Source organism: Chenopodium album, chromosome 16 (genome assembly GCF_948465745.1).
Source record: "Chenopodium album chromosome 16, dcCheAlbu1.1, whole genome shotgun sequence".
Classification (NCBI taxonomy): domain Eukaryota; kingdom Viridiplantae; phylum Streptophyta; class Magnoliopsida; order Caryophyllales; family Amaranthaceae; genus Chenopodium; species Chenopodium album.
The window spans coordinates 50,605,892-50,627,462 of NC_137849.1; the positions used below are offsets into that span (position 1 = coordinate 50,605,892).

The 21,571-nt window shown below is 36.6% G+C and overlaps 3 protein-coding genes across 3 annotated transcripts; 2 read left to right on the forward strand and 1 right to left on the reverse strand.

Annotated features, from left to right (window-relative positions):
• Positions 1 to 930: 930 nt before the first annotated feature.
• On the forward strand, positions 931 to 2,513 carry LOC145585862 (uncharacterized protein At4g06598-like). The gene is made up of 4 exons (XM_081642570.1): positions 931 to 1,595; positions 1,802 to 1,877; positions 2,029 to 2,155; positions 2,266 to 2,513. Exons 1-4 carry the CDS (start codon positions 931 to 933, stop codon positions 2,478 to 2,480), a joined length of 1,083 nt encoding a protein of 360 aa, XP_081498696.1. The 3' UTR covers positions 2,481 to 2,513.
• A 654-nt stretch (positions 2,514 to 3,167) lies between these two features.
• LOC145585864 (actin-related protein 7-like) lies at positions 3,168 to 7,497 on the reverse strand. The gene is made up of 7 exons (XM_081642571.1): positions 7,325 to 7,497; positions 6,499 to 6,714; positions 5,899 to 6,040; positions 5,281 to 5,525; positions 4,735 to 4,918; positions 3,872 to 3,939; positions 3,168 to 3,737 (listed from the first exon to the last, which is right to left on the reverse strand). Exons 1-7 carry the CDS (start codon positions 7,400 to 7,402, stop codon positions 3,585 to 3,587), a joined length of 1,086 nt encoding a protein of 361 aa, XP_081498697.1. The 5' UTR covers positions 7,403 to 7,497; the 3' UTR covers positions 3,168 to 3,584.
• A 1,216-nt stretch (positions 7,498 to 8,713) lies between these two features.
• On the forward strand, positions 8,714 to 21,069 carry LOC145585865 (DEAD-box ATP-dependent RNA helicase FANCM-like). Its single transcript, XM_081642572.1, has 23 exons — positions 8,714 to 8,859; positions 8,941 to 9,268; positions 9,788 to 9,931; positions 10,088 to 10,170; positions 10,278 to 10,392; positions 10,967 to 11,058; positions 11,165 to 11,219; positions 11,295 to 11,416; positions 11,502 to 11,615; positions 12,481 to 12,674; positions 13,050 to 13,180; positions 14,296 to 14,356; positions 14,484 to 14,551; positions 15,383 to 15,432; positions 15,507 to 15,672; positions 15,777 to 15,904; positions 15,997 to 16,320; positions 16,422 to 16,485; positions 17,051 to 17,518; positions 18,548 to 19,057; positions 19,246 to 19,294; positions 19,599 to 19,754; positions 20,107 to 21,069. The coding sequence occupies exons 1-23, from the start codon at positions 8,815 to 8,817 to the stop codon at positions 20,690 to 20,692; spliced, it is 4,053 nt and encodes a 1,350-aa protein (XP_081498698.1). The 5' UTR covers positions 8,714 to 8,814; the 3' UTR covers positions 20,693 to 21,069.
• The last annotated feature ends 502 nt before the right edge of the window (positions 21,070 to 21,571 follow it).

Consider the following 21,571-nt stretch of genomic DNA (forward strand, 5'->3'; position numbering starts at 1 on the left):
TAGACGTGTACTTGTATTATTTAAGTGTTGGATTTCAATATCTCAAGCTTAACTACAAAGAGACCTCTTCCTCTTTTGTAATATATTGACATCTTGTATGATCTCGAATTTCTTTCAAATACATTAATAAATTAAACATGCATGATTAATGTAATAGGTAATGTCAAATTATTACAGAGTACTATATAAGTTGATGCAACATATGAACGGAAGATGATGTCTAAAGGCCAAGAATGTACGCGAACCCAATACAAGGGGAAAATTTTCATTTAGAGAGTCATCAGACTTTTGGAAATTATTAGCTAAGATAGAAGTATTAGATTTGCTGCAGATTTCTGAATATGGAAAAATTTCGATATAATTAGGACTTTAGTTTGCAACAGCCAACAGGCATTCCGGGTAGTTTACCTTTTAATTAAATTGCCGTATTTGGTTGTGTACTGATTTTTGTGTTCATGACATCACCGTTCTAGATATATTCTGCTGTAGTGATAAAACAATACTCTTTGAATTGTCTAAATGCGCGTTGCATGTTATGGACTTGACTTATGAAACAGATTCAACGCGATGTTTGAGTGACAAAGTATTGAAAGGAAAAGGAGATTTCATCTGCTAAAACTTTGTTTTGATGAAATATTTGCTTCATTTAATGCAGTTACTTGCCAAGACATGACTATAGTGAAGATACATACGTAGGGTGCTCTCGAGGTAGGCAAGCATCCATAGTTGATAGTTCCTTACACCTACATCAGTCCGTTAAGATTCTTCAGAATTCAGATTCCTCTGAGAACCTGTAAAAGGTAATATCATTATTCAAAATTTCATTTTAGATGAATATGTTTGAATGTGCATATTTAATTTAGCGAAATTTGGATTTGGTTGTTTGGATTTATCATTCATGAATATTATGATCCCTTCTCAGGAGAAAAAATGCTTGCTGAATGTATGGCAAACCCCCAAGAAGGGTTCTCAGACATCCAAAGTGGCCCGTGCAGGGGTCCAATGTCTCTTCCTCCGAAAGGTCCTTCTCAAGCTCTATACTGTGGTCCAATATCCTCTGAAAAACAGGACAATGTGCAAAAATCTTGTTTCACAGATATTTTGTCTGAGGAGCCACCACCTTGGCTTGAGGATCTCCTAAATGAGCCAGAGAGTCCGATTAATAGAACTCATCGACGTTCTGCAAGTGACTCTTCTGCATACTTTGCTGTAGATAGTAGCGCGGATGAGTTATGGTTGAGGAACGTTATTGGGGCACTTTCTTGTAGTAACCAAATGCCCCGCAATTTCAATAGGATCCCTCAAGCTTCATTTAACACCGAGAAGTCAAATGCTGCAACTGCAAGTAATAAGCAACAGCAAGATAAGTTGGGGAAATCACCCTCAACTTCTACTCATCCATCATTACCAAATGGCCTCATAAATGCTAAGGAAGATGCTGATTGTCAGGCCTTAGGTATGTCTTGTTCACCAGAACCAGATGTAATAAAATCTGTAGGGAATAAACCCGAAATGGAAAATTCTTCTGGTGGAGGAGGCGACTGCTCTCACTTGAAACCACCTGCTGCATTGAATTCTGATGCAAAACGTAAACAGTAAGAATTAGTTCCTTCATCATATCAGTAGTAATGATTTCTCTACTGAAGGATTGCCTAAGTATAAGCATGCACACTTCAATAAAACACTTCAATAAGATGAAATAAAATAAACAATTGAGTGCCTAAATTCACACTATACTTTCAAAAGGTGTGTATGAGTTGCTTGGAAAACATTCGTTCTCAGGTTTGCAAAAATGATGTAGGCATAATGCTCGAAGGTCACGTGTCCGGAAGCTTCAATATATTGCAGAACTAGAGAGAAATGCTCAAGTTTTGCAGGTACTCTTTCTTTTCCCTGCACATACCCCTGTCTGACATCACTAATGAAGTACATTAATGTGTACCAAAGTTTGAGTAACATGTATTAGAATAGAGCATTGTGCAAAATCTCATAATACACCTCTTACATAGTATACATCTCCTAATGCAGGCAGCAGGAGCTGAAGTATCAGCGCAGCTAGAATTCCTCGACCAACAAAATCTCATACTTGGTATGGAGAATAGAGCATTAAAACAACGGTTAGAGAGTTTGTCGCAGGAGCATTACATAAAATCAAGTGAGTAATATGTCACTAATTTGTATAACCAGATCAATTTCATCTGCTTGGTTCTATTTTCTGCATCAATGAAATAACAATATGCCTAAACATACAAAATCATGTTTCAGTGGAACAGGAAATCTTAGACAAAGAACTTGCTAGGCTTCAGTACTTGTACCAGCTCCAGCGAAATTTGAGCCATAATCAGCAAAGGCCACGACAGAAGCAGAATCCTGCAGTTCATCGTCGTGGCAAGAGTTATAATGACGTTGATTCTCAGCTTTCCAAGCTCAGTTTACACCCTCCAAAACCTATTGCTCCCAGCAACGCGGCTCTTGAGTAAATGCTCTAGACCCTGATCTTTTTTCTGTATGTATAGCTCTTGTGGTTCTACAAACTTAAGTTAATTAGTTTTAGGTATATCCCGTGGTCATTTGCCTGTGTAAATCATTGAAGATCTCCTACAGAACTAATTTACAGTAATTCAGATTCTAAGGGAAGGAGATCATATTCGAGTGAAGTGTTATTATATATTTACTTGTGTAATTATTCTCCTAGTACATTGTATTATTTGAAGGGACGATTTATTATGTGTTTGTTGTGTGCTTGGCTTCATTTTTAAGCTGAGAATAATTGTCTAGACACAATAAATTTCATTTCAACAGCTTGCAGCGAAAACTGGCATTCAAATGTGCTATAAGCTGAAGGGACGATTTACTATGTAACTTGCATTCAAACGTGCTTATGTATCTAAAACTTCTCATATGAACCCCCATCCACAAACTTCTCTCTAATCTCATTAATCGGACAAGGAAATTGATCTCTTGCACATAAATTTTTGGCACCAAATGAGATGTTACATCCTACAAGTCTACAACCCTAGCTCGCAAATTTATTTTTACATATTTGACCTGATTATATAAGACCTTAGACATAGTAACACCACAAAATTTTACTTCATAATAAACAATTTGATTTAAGAGAGTTTAGAATGACTTTGACATACAACGCCTGTAAATTTAGTGGTATAAGCAGTCCTCCACATCTTCTACATTCCATTTCACTAGAATGCCGAGAAGAAAAATATGTTCATCACCATACATATCAAGGAAAGATTAATCATAGGACATTAAACAATCTACATAGCTCACAGAACTTCCAAATGCCGAAAATAAGAGTAGTTAATAAGGTATAATTAAATGTTCTAAATAACACTATCATTCAGTCCTTACCAATCATCTTCCTACTTGCAGCAAAGTTCAGCAGTTACGTTAAACCCATAACAGTGAGTTGATTCAAGAGTTCACTCGCGTGAGTTTTCCTCTCACAGTAGTTTCCCTAAATATCTAGAGTCCAGAGACATCCCATTGTGAGTCCAATATCCAATCACGTTGAGTCTCTATTGCCGTTGTTAGTGTTAGTAAACTGAAGCAGAAGCAGGCATCTATCAGAAACATTTTCTGTGAACAACAGCAGGTCCATGTTCATCGTAGTCTGCCTTGGTTACATGTTGATTCTGAGGGAAAACAACTTTGGCAAGTATTGCGCCGCCTACCCATGCTGAGTACTGGGCCAAATTCTCTGGCATGTATTCTGGAGGCTGTATTTGGATGAAGAATTCAAAACAATGAGCAACGTTAAATGAAGGTCCCCAGTGGAGAAATATTGTCAATAATACAAGACATATGATATATGTCAAGTACACGGATTCAAAATGAAAAAGGAATGGATTACCTTCACCACCGAAGGATGAATAGCTGATGTGCTCATATTAGCTTCTTTCTGGAACCTACTCTCAAAACCTGCAGTAACAGAGAAGGTAAATCAGATCAGCAGAAGCAATAACAAACCCTGGACATTTCTATTAGCTTTCGTAGGACATCTAAAGTCCATTATAAGGGCTACCAGATAGAATTTTATAAGACGTGAAATACCAAGTGCCTAGTTCTAGCAGTATATGCAGATCCATTTTTTGGAAGGAATTTTAACACTAACATGATACAGTTCTCAATAATCACAACAACAAACAATATTTTGTACGAGTGGTTTATAAAAGACCTACTTCCTGTGTCCCAAAATTGTTACTATAGATTAATGTCTTGGGCATCCCAAATTTTAATAGACAGGAAAACAGAAATATAGAATTAAGGAAGAAGAAGAAGAGAATTTTTTTTTGGGGGGGGGGGGGGACCGGGAAATTGATGTGGGTGTATTATCAAAGCAATTAAATCACCACTGAATAGAATTACAACACCAGATCTCCCACCTTTACTTGCATAGTACAAGATAGAACAAAGGCAAAATAAAGTTCTCAGTTCACTGGTTATCTATTCTATCCTTATGCTCCTTTATTAATAGTTGCTACATGCGTTCTTTGGCAAGATTTTATACTTTTAATTGAAGGTGTACAAATCTACAGACATACTCAAATTTAAATCATACACAGCAACAAATACTAAATTTCTTAACTAAAACACAACAATGAGGCCTTGCAACAATTTTTGATAAGAAATGGCAAAAGTTGCTGCATCAGCTTGCTTTTAGGCTTTAGCAAAGCAAAAAACATATATGAAGATCGAAGGCAAGTGGTAATTTACCTGTCATAGAGGATGCGGCACCACATAGTACAGTGCTCTCCAGCAACTGCCGATGATTCTCTGATGATACAGTAGATATACAACGAACAAGTTGCTCAACGATGCCATGTGCCTCTAAACCCAATATAGAAGGCTGGAAGAGAGCTTCACCCACAGCATATCTTTCTTTTCCAATTTTGATTACCTATAACATATTTAATCGATTTACACAATCTATCCCAGAGCAGATGTATTTCAAATGCAAGTTGAAATTCATTCCGGCCATATTCTAGGATATCTAAATTTCAAGTCATATCATCATAACTTCAGAAAGGGACACCACAGTTTTATAAAAGTTGTCCAACAAAAATGAAATGTGAAATTTGAAGAAATAGTATGAAACAATCCATTGGAAATGAGCATACTCCCTGTGAAAAACCAATGTAAATCTAAACCAAGTAAAGCATAGCAGGGTACACCGAACAGCACTTTTTTAAATGTAGCATCAAGCATCAAAATGAATCTAGTAGTCCAAAAGGATCACACACAAAATGAACAGATACAAACCTGACCATCAGGCAGAATATGCTGTTCATTGGGGCATGATTGCTGGATTTTTTCATAGGCAAGTTCATCTTCAGCACAGCTTGCATATTGCTCTTTAAGTTTCTCCACATCTTGAATCCGGAGATTCACCAGTGGATTAGACTTCCGAAGTTCCTCGGCAAGTAGCTTGGTTAAATCAGCACCCCCAATTTCAAATCTTCTTGAGGCAATATGATGGACCGCTCCTTCAATAACAGGAGCAATATCTGCCAATCATGCAGAACCAAAGCGTCTATCAGCTAAGTCTAGTTCTTTATGAATCTGGAATCATCCAATGCATCAGGCTACTGCATGCAACGATAATTTACCCATGCTTAAAGCCACATATGCATGTACTTGTACACACACCCGCGAACATATATAGATGCAAACACGAGCCCATACATCCATATCAGGAAATTGTAAACATAAAGACACACATACATGCACAATATTGTCAGTGTGAATCAGCAAAGAGCCTAGAGTCTAAATATTTATGAGCAGCATATTAAAGTACCCCACAACTAAAGATCGATGAATGATATTAAGAGTAAAAAGTAAAGAGCTTTGCTACTATTAAAAAGGCACACTTGAGCACACCTATCTTGCCATGACCAATATCAACAGTGCAACCAGAAATACGCCCAGCTGCATAGAGTGACAATACAGCTTGCTCGGTAGCATAAAATCCTGACACGTTGAATTTTTCAAACATCAGTTGGACCAATCGTTCTCTTACAGCCTGTAATCAACAAACATTAGCTGTGGGAAGTAAGAATATATAAAAACACATGCAAATAGGCAATTGTAATATTGAATGAGCACTTTTCGAGTTAGGCTACAAAAATAAGCAAAAAATTGGTTAGAAAGGTTAAGACAAGGGGTTTATCTATCAATTAGCCATGCACACTAAGGGAACTCACTGACTCAATCCCATCCCAATTAGCCATGAACACAAAGCAAAAAAAATTCACCTTCTCTTCCAGCAAATTTGGAGAATTAACATATGGGAGATGGCAGTTTAGTCAAAGAATTATATGCGGTAGCAGATGCATAGACTAGTACAGTTTGGTTTCATTCTTTCAAACAGTTTGAGATTTCATAAATTTGGAAAAAGACATGTGGTAAGGAGGAAGAGAGTTCGAATTCCACCTATAAGAAATGTAAGACAAAATTTTGTACAAATAGATTTGCAATAACCTTGGGAGTTAACAGCGGGTCAGCAAATAAAATATGGCCTTCGTTGCCAATCTCCCATCCAAGGCTTGAATACACAAGATGGTGCAATAAATCTTCCATGGCATCCCAATCACTCACAAAACCACGAACAATAGGATCAACAGTGATGTCCTCAGCCACAGCCAAACCATTTAATGATTCCTCTTCTGGCACACACTTCATTTGTGTAGGAATGATCTGAATCACAATATAGAAATTAGAATGAATCTCACTGAGATACACTATAATTCTCATAATGTGAATGCCGTCTACTTTAGTTGATTAAAGTCGTGGTACTTACCAGTTACAAGGACCAAATAATGTCTACATCAATGTCATTAGTGACACCCTAAAACCATATAATTCCATTAAACTTCTCAATCCGATAATCCAAAGAAGCACTCAAATTTTAAAAAAAAAAAAGGTACAATTTTTTTACACATTCCAAAACCCTTCTTCAGAACCCAGATGGAAAAGCTTCTTCTTCACAAATACTATAGTACCCAGCTCGAATTAACAATTAATGAGGTAATTCCAAAAGCTAAACTGGGATTTTGGTCCTTCAAATTCAATTCAATCCCAAATCTTGAATAAAAATAGTGGGCCTCTCCCAAAAAATGACATAATTATAAGCCAATGTAAGAGGGAATTAAGATGGCCCACAGTGATTAATCAGAAATATGTCAGTATCCCATAAAAATAGTTTAAATTTGTGTAATTTAGCTTCAACTCCATCAAAATAGTTTAAATTTGTGTAATTTAGAAAATGGAGAGTGAAAACAAAAGGGGGGAAAGATGAAAAACATACGACAGGAGGAGGTTGATCGGGAATGGCGAAGCCAGCTTTGAGGAGCTTGGATCCAGCGTCAACCACCACTGCTTCCATTCTTTCTCACTCACTTTCCGCTTCTCTCTCCGGCAGCCCTCTAAATCGTATCACCCAATAATTTTATACTTACGGAGTATTTACTCAAGCTCTAATGACCCGTGCATTGTTTTACTTTTAGAACGATTTCCTTATAAATGGTTGAATTGTAAATTAATTTTCCTACTGGCAGTGGTTTAAAAACTTATTCCCACGATATAGTCCACGTAGGATTGGTAGAAGTTTTGTGTTTTTTTATTTTTTTTATTTAGCTTCAGTAAAGAACCGCTAATGTCGGTTCTTGCATTCATAAAGGCCGGTAGACCTGTCAATTCCTTACCCAAACAAAGTAGTACATTAGCATATGTACCAAACAAAGCGATGTTGATAAAATAGAGGAAGTGAAAACTATGGAAATTGGTGAATAGTTGGTTGGTTGACAAAATAAAGGAAGTTTGAATTCACAAAACATACTCCGAGGTAAAATCATTGTTATAATACACGAAATCAAAGCAATTTTGGAGGTTTTGGGACTTGGTGTCAAAAAATCTTAAGATACTAGGTGATACATCCTAAAATCATATAATGTCATTTGGAACCATATATGATCATTATATGTTGCCAGTGTTCGTGGTTGCCTTGAGTTTAGAAATTGACGAAAGTTGTAAACGGGTAAATTGACAGTTTAAAGGCAAAGTGGATAGTTCCACCCACCCAAATGGTCTCCCGGAGTGTTTTTAGGTCTGTGGGAAGCATCTCGTCAATTTCTTTTTCCTGAGTTCAAAAAAGTCAAAATTGTTAAAAATTGAAGGCTATAATCCACGTTTTTTGGCCAATTTCGAAAAAAATTTCAAAAATGAAATAAATGCACGTGGTGATTTCCGGGGTCATATAATTTGATTTAGAGTCATCACAAACCTATAAAGATTTCTACAAAATTCTACGGAGAAAAATGAGTTTAGTATGATTTAGTTATATTATGTTGCATTGTTGTTGTTACTGTAGTAAAAGAGATGGTTCTAATAATAACCACGGGATCCTATTAAGGTGTATAAAGTTTTTCATCTTCTTTTACATGCTTGGTTAAATTTATTATAATATTAATTAATATTATATTATATTTACGTAATTATTATAATATTAAACTGAGTATAACATTACATGCATATTAGGAGTAAAATATTTTAGCAATTTTTTTTTTCTGTGTCAACCAAACAAGACATCAATTTTCATCGTTAACACGAGTAATCAAATTATCAAACACGCTAATAATTTACTTTTGAAAATCCAAAAATATTTGCCCGCCATTTTAGTTATTTCCTCCCATTCTCACTCAATCAAACACCTCCCCAAAATTATTCAGCAAGCGTTTTCGTTTTCCACCCCTTAATTTCTTCCTCCAATTCAATTTTTTCGATCTTCTGCGAACAACAATGGCTTCTTCTTCTGTTCAATTAATCATCGACGACGATGAAGAGGTACTTTCTCTATCTTTCTTCCCCATTTTTCATTTTCATTCATTTTATCCCCAAATCAATTTTTTCCCAACAATTTTGCAGGATTTCGATTGGGAAGCAGCAGTTCGAGAAATCGATGTTGCATGTCAGAGCACCGCCGCTAAAACCCTAGAAACGCCGCCTCCTCCTCCTCCTCAACCTTCCAATGTTACTTTTGGCGGCAATAATTTATGGAAGAATCATCAATTGAACAAAGTCCAGAATAATTCCCGTCAATTAACGCTTGATAGATTTATTAGTAATGGGTCTTCGAAAACGGGTGTCGAGAATGAAATTGAATGTCGAGGTGATGATGAGCAAATTAGGGTTCAGGAAAGGGCGTGTTGTGTAGATATTGATCTTGAGGCTGCTAAAACTTGGATTTATCCAGGTAGGTTTTCGGAAAATCTTAATTGTTGAAGTGTTAGGGTTAGTAAATTGGGGAAAAAAATACAATTAGATAATCTGGCTATTACAGTAGCACATAATTTGTATATTTTGAATTCACTTTTCAATTGTGTGGTTTGATCACTGCATCTTTATTATACATATTCCTACCATAAATACCCATGTATTATGGATTCAGCTGAGTATGGAATTCGGATATTTGAAATTTTTGTATAAGCCATTCTTCTTTTAATTATGAATGTTTTGGTTGAAATTGAAGTATTTAAGTGTTTATCTCTATGCCTGGTTGTTGATTTTTTTTGACTGTGGTACATGTACAATCGCAGCGTGTATGTACTTGGCGAATGGTTCCTCTGATTATTCTTACTTCGGGACAGGGAAAGTTCCTGTTTATGTTATCTTTATGTGTAATGATTTAGTTACTACGTAATATTTGTGATATGAGACCATCAAGTTGTAGATAGCTTGGCTCATGGAATCCCATCTCCTATCTGTTTTACAGAAAATGTTCCTCGTCGTGAGTATCAACTTGAGATAGCCAGGACAGCTTTATTTTCAAACACATTAGTGGCACTACCTACAGGCCTGGGAAAAACTCTCATTGCTGCTGTTGTTATGCATAACTACTTTAGATGGTTCCCTGAAGGTAATGCTCATTGGGTTCAGCACTTTTGCCGCGTGGACTTATTGAGAGGATGAAACCATGAACCTTTTGGAAGTTATATACTCTTTTTTTTTTTTTTCCTAAAATCCTCACGTGCTTTTTATGACATTGATACCTTGACTCCCTCTTCAATCGCAGGTAAGATAGTTTTTGCTGCTCCTTCAAGACCCTTGGTTATGCAACAAATAGAAGCCTGCCATAATATTGTCGGTATACCACAAGTAAGTTCGTGGCTTTCTTTTGCACTTGTCCCGAGAATTTTGCTGAAAGTTCACATTGCTTCATATATAGACATGTTTTGAGAAGAATTAAATATAAGTGATTGCAGGAATGGACAATTGATATGACAGGTCTTATAAGTCCCCCCAAAAGAGTATCCTTGTGGAAAGCTAAACGTGTATTCTTTGTCACACCCCAAGTGCTTGAAAAAGATATTCAGTCAGGTGATGTACTTCCGGTGTATTGCTTGTGAAAATGTGATCTAAAATTTATGGTAACAATTGGTTTAAGATTGTGTGCTTTTTCCCATCCTTGTTTTTAGGTCGTGCTGGGGGTGGGATTGGGTGTGTGTTACAAAAACATCTTTTATTTTTTTTTGCTGCTCTAGTTTGTGTGCTCTAGGAACAGGTGCTGTCTTTTCTAGTATTTCATGAGATTTATTTTCCATTTGCATTCTTTTGCAATCCATACTTGTCTAGAAAGTGATGCTAAAGCTAGACAGTTGTTAATTGGGGATTTTTATTTCAGTCTTGTTGCTTTCCGATTCAATCTCTATCTCTCTCTCTCTTCTTCTTCTTTTTTTTTTTTTTTTTTTTTTTTTATAATTTTCTGTTTTCACAAATCCTTTCCTCATTGTGCTATTATTTTAGACAATTTTGTCAAAAATGCAGTTTCATCGTATAATTTTGCACCAACTCTTGCTCCCTCTTTTTTTTTTTTTTTTTTACTGTGCTGTATGCTTGTTTAACTTTCTCGAGGTCATCATTGTTAGTTACAATATTTTGTTACGAAAATCAGGGGCTTGTCTTATGAAGTCGCTGGTGTGCCTAGTGATTGACGAGGCTCATCGTGCAATGGGGAACTACTCTTACTGCGTGTCTGTTCGTGAGGTTGCTTAAAGTTTCCTGTATATTTATGATTTATGTCCAGTACGTTTGCACATTATTATTAACATTGACTTGACGCTTAGGTGCAACTTCTTTGTTCTGTTCACAGCTGATGGCAGTTCCAATTGAGATGAGAATATTAGCTTTGACTGCTACCCCTGGCTGTAAGTTTGCTATCCATTTTTTTCCTATAAGTTTCATTGGTCTTCCGTAACGTTAACATATAGATTTGGTTTCAGCAAAGAAGGAAACTATTCAGCAGGTAATTGATAACCTGCAAATATCTACGCTTGAATATCGCAATGAAAGTGATGCTGATGTATGCCCTTATGTACACAATAGGAAGCTTGAACTAATCGAGGTATGAGAAAGCAAATGGTAATACGGTATGCTACTGATTTTGTGTGGTTAAAATTCCCATTCACAGTTGGCCCCTCCCTATGTAGGTTCCAATGGGGAAGGATGCTGATGAGATACATAATCTTCTCATGGAGGTTATACGGCCACTTGCTGCCAGGCTTTGTGCAATGGGAGTGCTACCAGGCAGGGACTTCCAAACAGTATGTCCCCCCCCCCCCCCCCCCCCCCTCTCCTCTTTCCTTACTCCATATTTGTAATGAGAAAATTAAGTTAAAGTGCTGAGATGATATAGAGTACCTATTATAAGTATGAAACCCATTGGACTATTCGAGATTTTTAATTTTTTTTTAAAATGCTTTTAATGCTAATACTTAGTGTGAAATTGATGAAGTATATTATCTAGTACTCCCTCTGTTTCCAAAAGAGTATCCATTTTATGTTTTTTGAGGTTTATTTATCTGATATACCCATTTCTACATAATTCTACTCTCATACCCCCTCACCCCACAATATTTACACCTTTCCACTCTCTCTCACTTTATTCCCCCTTTTCTTATACTCACCCATCCTTTTAACCTCTCTCTCTTTCTTAAGCTACCTTATTATTACACCCACTCAACTCTTGCATCCTGCAAAACAAGAGTCAACAGAAAATAGATTCCTCAAAAGAAAAAGGAGGGAATATGTTTCTTTGTGTGGTAATCTCATCCAATTCAACTTGATTGTTTTCCATCAAACCGAAAAAACCATTCACTAGCATATCTCCGATTAACTTTGATCATTGAGCTTGGTGAGAACTGATAAGATGATTATCACCTAGACCAATTAAGCCCACCAGTGCATAAATTAAGCATTTTGAAACCTTTGTGGGCTTAAGATCAAATATAAGAAGAGCACTTATTTTAAGTAGAAACACATTCAAATCCCATGGTTATGTGGTGTTTACATTCATTATATTCGGATATTCCTCTTTTTAGGTATTTTAATCTGTTTGATTTGACACCCTTGTTTTCTGCCTTTCTCCTTGGGCACTGAGCTACTAATTTAATATTTTCCCTTCAACAGTTGAGCCCTTGCGATTTGCTGAATTCAAGGGATAAATTTCGACAAGCACCACCGCCAGAACTTCCGCAAGTGAAGTATAGTGAAGTAGAAGGTTACTTTGGTGTTCTTATTACACTCTACCACATACGCAAGCTACTCTCTAGCCATGGAATAAGACCAGCACATGAGATGCTTGAAGAAAAGCTGCGACAAGGGTATAACTCTCTTACCATCTATGATGTCCACACAGTAGATAGTTGTATGGTAGTTAATGTCTTTTTATATTGGAGACTGGACTTCATATCTGAAACTGTAGTTTTGAGAGAAACCAAGCAATGTTATATGGAAAATATAAGCCACGTATTCTTATTAGGCTACAAATTTTCTTTGCCAGTTGCCATTGCTGGCTTTAACCAAGCATTATTTTTATTGACACACTGGTCTAATGTACTGTTTAGTGATTTGATAAATTTTGCTCGAAATTTTAACTTAGATCGAAATTGTTACTTGTTTTTAAACACGTTTTTTTTTTTAATGGTGGCAGAAGCTTTGTTCTCTGAAGATGTTGTTGTTTGATTGACTTGTGGCAGGTATTTTGCAAGACTTATGAGTAGAAATGAAGCCATTCAGAGTGCAAAGATTTTAATGCAGAAGAGTCTGTCGCATGGTGCCCCCAGCCCAAAATTGTCCAAAATGATAGAAATTTTAGAAAGTCATTTCAGTATGTATCTCTGCTTTGTTTCATTATTTGATTTACAATTTATATTCTAGCATCACCATGTGTTGGCATTAGTGTGTAGAATGGACCGAGCTAACTGTAAAAATGCTTATGGATCACACCTTGTGGCATCCATCCTCTGGTAAAGTAGGGAAGCTGCGTTCTTTAAATAAAGACGTGTGCTGTAAATTCTTGCAGAACAGAGATCATTAGTAAATTGATTGCATAGTATAAGGTGCTTTGGTTAGCAAGAAGCACTTTCCACAATTGCTTTTACGCATGTCTTCACTCTGTCTGTTTAGAATATCACTCTTTTTCTTGAGATGTTCTACAAATTTATTTGACAGCTGATTCTTCTTAGGTATAAAGCATTTAAAACACCGCTTTCAATTTTATTTGGTACCAACTGAAATCAATAGTAATGTAGGACAAACAGCGAAATTGCAAACCAGGAAGTTAGAGAGGGATTAAAATACAGCAACGATGAGTATTATATGCAAGAATGAAATGTTGAGAGAACTTTTCAAGCTCTTCATTCCAGACTTGAACGCTTAGAAAGCAACTCCAGAGTCCAGAGAAGCTTATCTCATTCAAATTTGCCTACATGCATGTATCAAATTTCTCTGAAAAGAGAGGGTAGAGAAAAGGGTTAAGTGGTAGTTCTAGGAATGAGATCCTATCCTATCAAATATTAGATGAATCACTTTTTTTTTTTTTTTTTTGTGTGTGTGTGTGTTGCTTAGCAGCTCTTATCTATTCATGATAATAAATAAAGTAAGAGACATGGGTGCTTTAAACTAAGTGCCTCATCTTTACTTATGTACTAGAACATACCGGTGCTAATGCATGGATTCAACAAATTTTGAGTATTAAAGGTTTGGAGGCTTGTGGTGTAAAGTTAGAAAATTAACTCCTGAATTATTATAGGAGATTTATTATTAATATATTTGTAACATTTTTTAGGGGAGGGTTTGGGGGAAGATTTCCATTTGGCATGAAAAGCAATTTTATTGCTTAAGCGCACTCCTCGACTGCTCATGATTGTTATCTTGTTTCGTTTTCAAATGTATATCAATATGGGGGATATGATATGAAAATTTTTGCTTTTTTTTTTGCAGCAACAAATGATCCAGCAAAATCAAGGGTAATCATTTTTTCAAATTTTAGGGGGAGTGTCAGGTAAACAAAACTATATTTAATAAGAATTTTGAAATTTTCTTTGGATTTTGGTTTACGTTTGCTTTCTCTATTGAATTTGATATCTTATAGGTAACTGACTTCTCCATTCTCACATTGATTTTAACAGGGACATATTAGATTCATTAGCCCATGTTGGTTCAGTCAAAGCAACTCAATTTATTGGTCAAAGTTCAGGTTTGTACAAATAAGTCCGGAAATTCCTTGCTTTATTTTGATGGGATGTAGGATAAGCTTTAAAGCTTTTAATTATGATTTCCTTAAAGGCTGAAAGAAGTATGTTGATTAATGAACCATAGTATCTGCTAGTATGTTTGAAGCCTTAAAAGTGCATATGTGCCACAGTGATAGATGCTTTTTAAGTAAGTATTCTTTGGTGTGAGTAAATTGTAATTGTGTTTGTGATGTCTACTAGGGAGGCCTTGGGCTTCTTTTGTACATAAATAAGGATTTCACGACTTTGCTTCTTGACATTAATATCATTGCAATTGGTTTCAAAATTCCGAAAGTTGTTCCAGTTTGAACAATTTTCACTTGAAGCCATATGTAACCATAAAGTGACTTTAGTTGCTGCTTGCCTCACTCTCTCTGGAGTTGTGTGTGGTGGGAAGTTTCAGATGAGTAAAATATCAGATGGAATTGAATCTGTCAGGGTATATAAATATTCTGCATGTAGTTTTTCAAAGCACTCTAGGTGCTATGATCACCTATATGAAATTCATTGTCTTCTATCTCTTATCCAAGTAGTATAAGGCTCTTAGCCTACCGGGCAGAAGTTGAGGTTCACTGAGATTGCGTCTTTGCCATATTTTGCTTCTCTGATTGAGGCTGATGAATGGTTTTATAGAGCTCTATCTCGATTTGCTGGTGCAGAATTTTACAGTTTTCTAATTTCTGATAATGCCATTGGTTTTGGTTTCGTTTCTGTATGTCTTCTTGTTTTGTTGTGAAATCAAAATTTATGATTTCTTTCCTGAAGTGGATCTTATATACTATGCTATTTTCCAGGAAAAACATTGAAAGGCCAGTCACAAAAGGTTCAACAGGCAGTTCTTGAGGTAACAATCGGTATGCGACATAAAATCCAGAGTTTCTGCTCTCAATCTTATAATTGCTTTGCCTTTTGGGACAGAAATTCCGTTTGGGTGGATACAATGTTATTGTTGCCACATCAATTGGTGAAGAAGGGCTTGATATTATGGAAGTTGATCTTGTGATATGTTTTGATGCTAATATATCTCCTTTGAGGATGATTCAGCGGATGGGAAGAACAGGAAGGAAACATGATGGTCGAGTTGATATCCTTGACTAGATTCCCTTTCTCTCTATGGTTTCTTTTGTGCTTGTTGCCTATGAATTTTGTTTATGCTTGTGAATGTTTGTGATCCTTGACCTGCATTACTTGTATTAGCTTGTGAGGGTACTGAGCTAAAAGGTTATAAACGGAAACTAGCAACTGGTAAGACTGTTGGGAAGCACATGCGAAATGGGGGCATGAATAGTTTCACTTTTCATTGCAGCCCAAGGATGGTAAGTTTAACCACAGGCATTCCTGTAGATTACATGTTTCAGCTGTTGATCTGATGTCTGTACTTTTTTATTTTCTGCGTGATCTGCTGCAGCTTCCTCATCATCTGAAACCAGAACTGCAATTTGTAGAACTATCAATTGAAAAATTTATTCGTCCAGTGAAAAAGGTTAAAGTTGATTCCCCCCAACAACCAAAGTTCAGGGAAAGGCTCACTGAAGCTGAATCTGCATTGTTAGAAAAATACTTTTTGTCTAATGAGGCAATAAAACCATCTCTAGTTGCCTTTCCTTTTTTCCAGACGTGTCCCTCCAGGGTGCACAGAATAATGCATTCATCTCGATCCAGATGGCTCATTGATGCAATGCAGCTTCTTCGAGGGTTGCCATCCAATACTGTCGAAAATTTTGGGCTTGATGTATGTCTACAGACTACATCTATGGTCTTTGTACAACACTTTTTAATTTATCCTTTAATCAGCCATGGCCTTACACTTTAGCTTTCATTTTTATATTGCAGTTTCCGAGGAGTACTCGGTGCTTGATAACTGGGAGTGTTGAAAAACATACCGAAAATGGAAGAGGTAATACACTTTTGTTAATTTATAAACATATACAGATATACTCCCTCTGTCCCTAAATATATGCCCCATTTTCCATTTTAGCTCGTCCCATGGTGAACCCTCTTGTCAATATGCTTTATGAATTTAGATCTTGGCAGAGTTAAGCATAAAGATTGTCCTCTACTTTTTTACTTCTTCCTATCTGAATCATTTGTCATACATGGTCTACAATTGTTTATCCCCCCTGTCTGGCTGATGACTTAAACGCTGAAAATGAGATTGAGACAGTAGCATTTTTGTCAACGATGGGTGGTTGGTGGTGCTTTTTATTATGTGGTTTAATCCTTCATCCGTATGGGCTATAACACTTGACAAATACCTAATATCAGATGCATGTATGTACTTCATTACTTACTACCTCCGTTTCTAAAAGTCCTTTACACTTAATGTTTTCCTTCATTTCAGAAAGAACTTGGCTTCTAGAAATTTTGGTTTTTCATGGGACTTTACAAAGTGTAATTTTAACTGTTTAATGTATGTGCTTCAAGAAAACATTGACAATTGATGAAAACAAATTCTTGTGCAGATATACTTGATCCTTTAGATTATCCTGCTGCACCGAAAGAAAAATCCTACTCTGAGGTCTCTTCATTTGGCCCTTCAGTGGCTGAGGAGAAGCACATGCTCAATTCTTGTCATAGATTACTCGAAATTCCAGCTCCTCTTCCAGCTATTTTGCCGTCTAACAAAGTTACAATGCTGGATTCTTCCGCTCAAGATGTATGCGAAGCTCATTCAAGAGTCAGGTCTCACTTACCAGCTGGTGACAAGAATTGTGACGCAGCTGAAGTGGATTCAATAATTGTCCTTACCTCACCTGATGACCAGATTTGTGCAGATGAAAGTATTGGATGTGAGACTGCTGATGCAACTGAACCCAAATCCCCAGCTACACCAGCTGCAGAATGTGACTTAGATAACGCATACTCTGATTTCAGTCCTCGTCTAACCAGCTTTATTGAAAGTGGTGTTGTTCCAGAGTCTCCTCTGAGTGATGCTGGTAGGTGAAATGAAAAGTCAAGTTTTCATCTCTTCAGTTTATTTGAAATCATGAATTTCATGTTTTCCTCTACTCACTATCTGCAGGAGAAGGTATTATAGTATCTAAGAAAGAGGACAATGCTGTAGACTGGAACAGTGGTGAAGAGAGAGATAAAAGTCATTTCCAAGAGCCTGTATTATCTCCCAAAGCTTGTGGAAATTTGTTAACTATTGCTAGTAAAGGGATTACTGTTACCTCATCCCCTCAGACAATAGAGGTCAGACCTGGTGGAAGTGAAATGTCATTGGGACTACCTGATGGTCTCTTGAAATTGGGAGGCTCCTTTCAACCCCTATCTTCCCCAGAATTTCAAACTCCTTCGCGAAATAAAACAAAGAGCAGCTGTGCCGAATATTGGTGTATGAGTCCTGGAAAATTAAGGGAAAATCGTCTGCGTTGGTTTGGACATGTAAGACGGAGACCCGAGGGTGCACCGGTGCGAAGAGTGGAAGAGTGGGACCATGGAGGGATTAAACGAGGAAGAGGGAGACCAAAGATGACTTGGTTGGAAGGAGTGAGGAAGGATATGAAGTGCATGGATTTACGTGAGGATGAAGTTTTGGATCGTAAGGGATGGAGGAGAAAGATTTATGTTGATGACTACACGGAATAATCAAATTTGGTTCATGTTAGCCGACCCCACTTTTGGGATTAAGGCTTTGATTGATTGATTGATTGATTGATTGATTGATTGAGTCCTGGAAAACAGTCAGGATCCAATAAACGTCCTCTTAGTTTAAAAAGATTGCGCAGGATTGGGGATTTTGCCAAAGAGAAACAACAAATTAGTGTAAAAGAACAGCCAACTCGCTCCTCTGTAGAAGTTTCATTTAAAGTCACTGATGATCATCATAAGACTGTCAGGCATAACAAAGGTATTCTATATATTATTATTTGTTGGCTTTACTACCCTACTTATCATATTGTGAAATGTAAAAAGGATTTTTTGGTATCATGTACTTCATGCATACCTCTACTCACTATCTGCAGGTGAAGGTATTGTAGTATCTAAGAAAGAGGATGATGTTGTAGATTGGCACAGTGGTGAAGAGAAAGATGAAAATCGTGTCCCAGAGCCAGTATTATCTCCCAAAGCTTGTGGAAATTTGTTAACTATTGCTAGTAAAGAGATTACTGTTGGCTCTTCCCCTCAGACAAGAGAGGTCAGACCTCCTGTTGAGAATGAAATGTCATTGGGACTACCTGGTGGTCTCTTGAAATTGGGAAGGACCTTTCAGCCCCCATCATCCCCAGAATTTCGAACTCTTTTGCGAAATATAACAAATAGCAGTTGTGACGATGATTGGTGTATGAGTTCTGGAAAACAGTCTGGGTCCAGTGAACGTCCTTTTAGATTGAAAAGGTTGCGCAGGATTGGGGATTTTGTCAAAGAAATGCAACAAATTAGTGTAAAAGAAAAGTCAACTCACTCCTCTATAGAAGTTGCATTTAAAGTCACTGATGATCTTCATAAGACCAGGCATAACAAAGGTATCCTATAAATTACTATTTGTTGGCTTTATTACCCTCCTTATCATATTGTGAATGTGAATAGATTGTCTCAGCCTAAGTGTTTGCAGGGAAGCATCTCCTCTGATGCTTGCATAGGTGCATGTATGCAATAAAATTTCTCTCTGACATACTAAGAAGTCCTCTTCCATTGATTACTACTGCTGCAGTGAAAAAACCATTTGAAGATGCCAGAGACTTCATTGATGAAGAAGCTGAGTAAGTGAATAGTTGAAATTTCTGTGCCACACTGCCACCCCTTTGTCCTCCCCCCTTGCATTTTATTTCTTTTTTTTTTTTTAATGAAAAGAGTGAATAATTTCAAATCCAACGCTTTTTTATATTCCAGTTGTCCTAAAATGCAGCTTATATTTCTTTAAAAAAAATTTTAAAAATAAATTAAGCTTAAATGGATCTGTGGACTGTTACATAGTGTAATTTATCCTGTGAGAAGATCTAAAATTTAGTGGTAATGCAAGTGTTACTGGAAACCAATTGACTTAATTTAATTGTTGATTCTCAGGGTGTCCTCAGAAGATGTGGTACCAGATTCGGAAGATGAGGTTAATAATGAAGATAGTGATGCTTATGAAGAGAGTTTTATAGATGACCAATCTGATCCAGCAGTTGGTAGTGGTCAAACAGAAGATAGTAAAATGGATATGATGGCAATTTACAGGTTCTTCCTATAAACTCAAGACTGTCTGCACACACATATATATATATTTGTTACATGCATCTTTCTCACCGTTCTGTAAGAACAACCTCTTGACACCATGGATGGTTAGTTAAGGCCCATACAGTGTGAAGACAACTGTTTAAATATGTTCTTGGTAGTTCTATATCACCCATGCAATTATCTGGTGTATTATAAAACTACCATAAACATGATTGCAAAGTCAGTGCCTTTTGCTCAATAGGCTTGTGCTTTATGCCAAAATCTGCTCAAAGTGGGTCTAAATGCTCTTAATGCTAGAAATTCATAGTGTAAGTCATATCATTTGACATTTTATAGTCCCCATTTGAAACAGGCGTTCCCTACTCACTCAATCACCATTTCAAGAACAGCAGAAACATTCTAGTGTAGTAACTCCAGAGTCTCTGCCTTCTGTTACCACAATGACAGAAGGTGGAGAATCCATTGGGAAGACTTGCACTCTACAAACTCCTCAAGGCTCTTTGAAATCTCCTAATATATCTACAAGGAACTCAGTAGGTTCTTGTTTGAATTCAATAGCATGTGAAGGTACAAAAAGCGGCAGTAGCAATGCTTTGATAAATGTGGCTAATACTGAGAGTTCAAAAAGAAAAATGATTTCAAACAGAGCTTTTACTCTTCCTGCAAAGAACCTGGAGAAGGAGTTCTGCTCTGATTCAGCACTTCCAAGCAAAGAAGCACCGTTACCATATCAATGCAATGGTATTGATGCAGGATGTGCTTCTTTCTTGGATGATCAATTTTATGAAGGCCTTGATCTTGATGAATTGGAGGCCCAGGCTGCAAAACTTCTAAGTCAAAGAACAGGGTCATATGTGCAAAGAAGAAAAATATCCGAACCCTTGCCACAGGACTCTGCTCTTGTAAATCCTCCATCATTTGATCTTGGAATCTCATGATAATATACAAAGTTCCATTGTGTTACTGGTTTGTGATTGGTTCAGTGCCGCTAGAAGCTTCCTTTCTAAACAGAGAAGTTACAGAAATAAGAAGTGTCATATTACCCTCCTAAACTCGGCTCCAACATGATGAGATTCGTTAGCTTCAACAGACCATCTTTAGTTGCTAATGGTATTACATTTGTATGATATAGCTGCATTAACATGAGTTAATGACTGTCTAGAAGCCCAATGGCCTTCTATTAAGTTATGAAAATGTAACTCTATGTTTATGTGAGAAAGTTATTGTGTATATCCTACCTGTACAGTCGATGAAGATAGTACTATAATTTTTTTGTACTTGTATTGAAATTTTGAGGTGTATTTTGAAATGTGTTCCGGAATAAAATGCTCGTCTTTCTTTAAAAATTTATTTGACTATTGTTGAACATCATGACGATCATTGATCAATGCATACATGATACGCCTTGTTTGTAATCTTCAAAAAACAAATTTATGGTGGAAAAATATTCATTTACTTAAATTTGCGCAGTTTATGCTTTTTTCTAAATTCTAATATTAGTACTAATTCCGTTTTTATTTAGTTGCAACACACCCCTTCAGCACGCATTTTAAGGAAGATATTAGACTAGGTAAACAGATAAATTAATTTACAAAATTTTACCACCTATAAGAAGAAAGTGATAATTCGCTACAGTTTAAATTTCATAGCTTAATTCATTCGTTTACCTACTTTAATCACCTCCTCGATAAGCGAGATAGAAGGTGTGTTGCAAGTATAAAAAAACAGAGTAAGTATTATTTAGTGAAATGTGCTCTAGAGTAAAAACGATTGAAATTTTCACCAAACTGATCGTCTTAAATCTTCAGAAAACTATA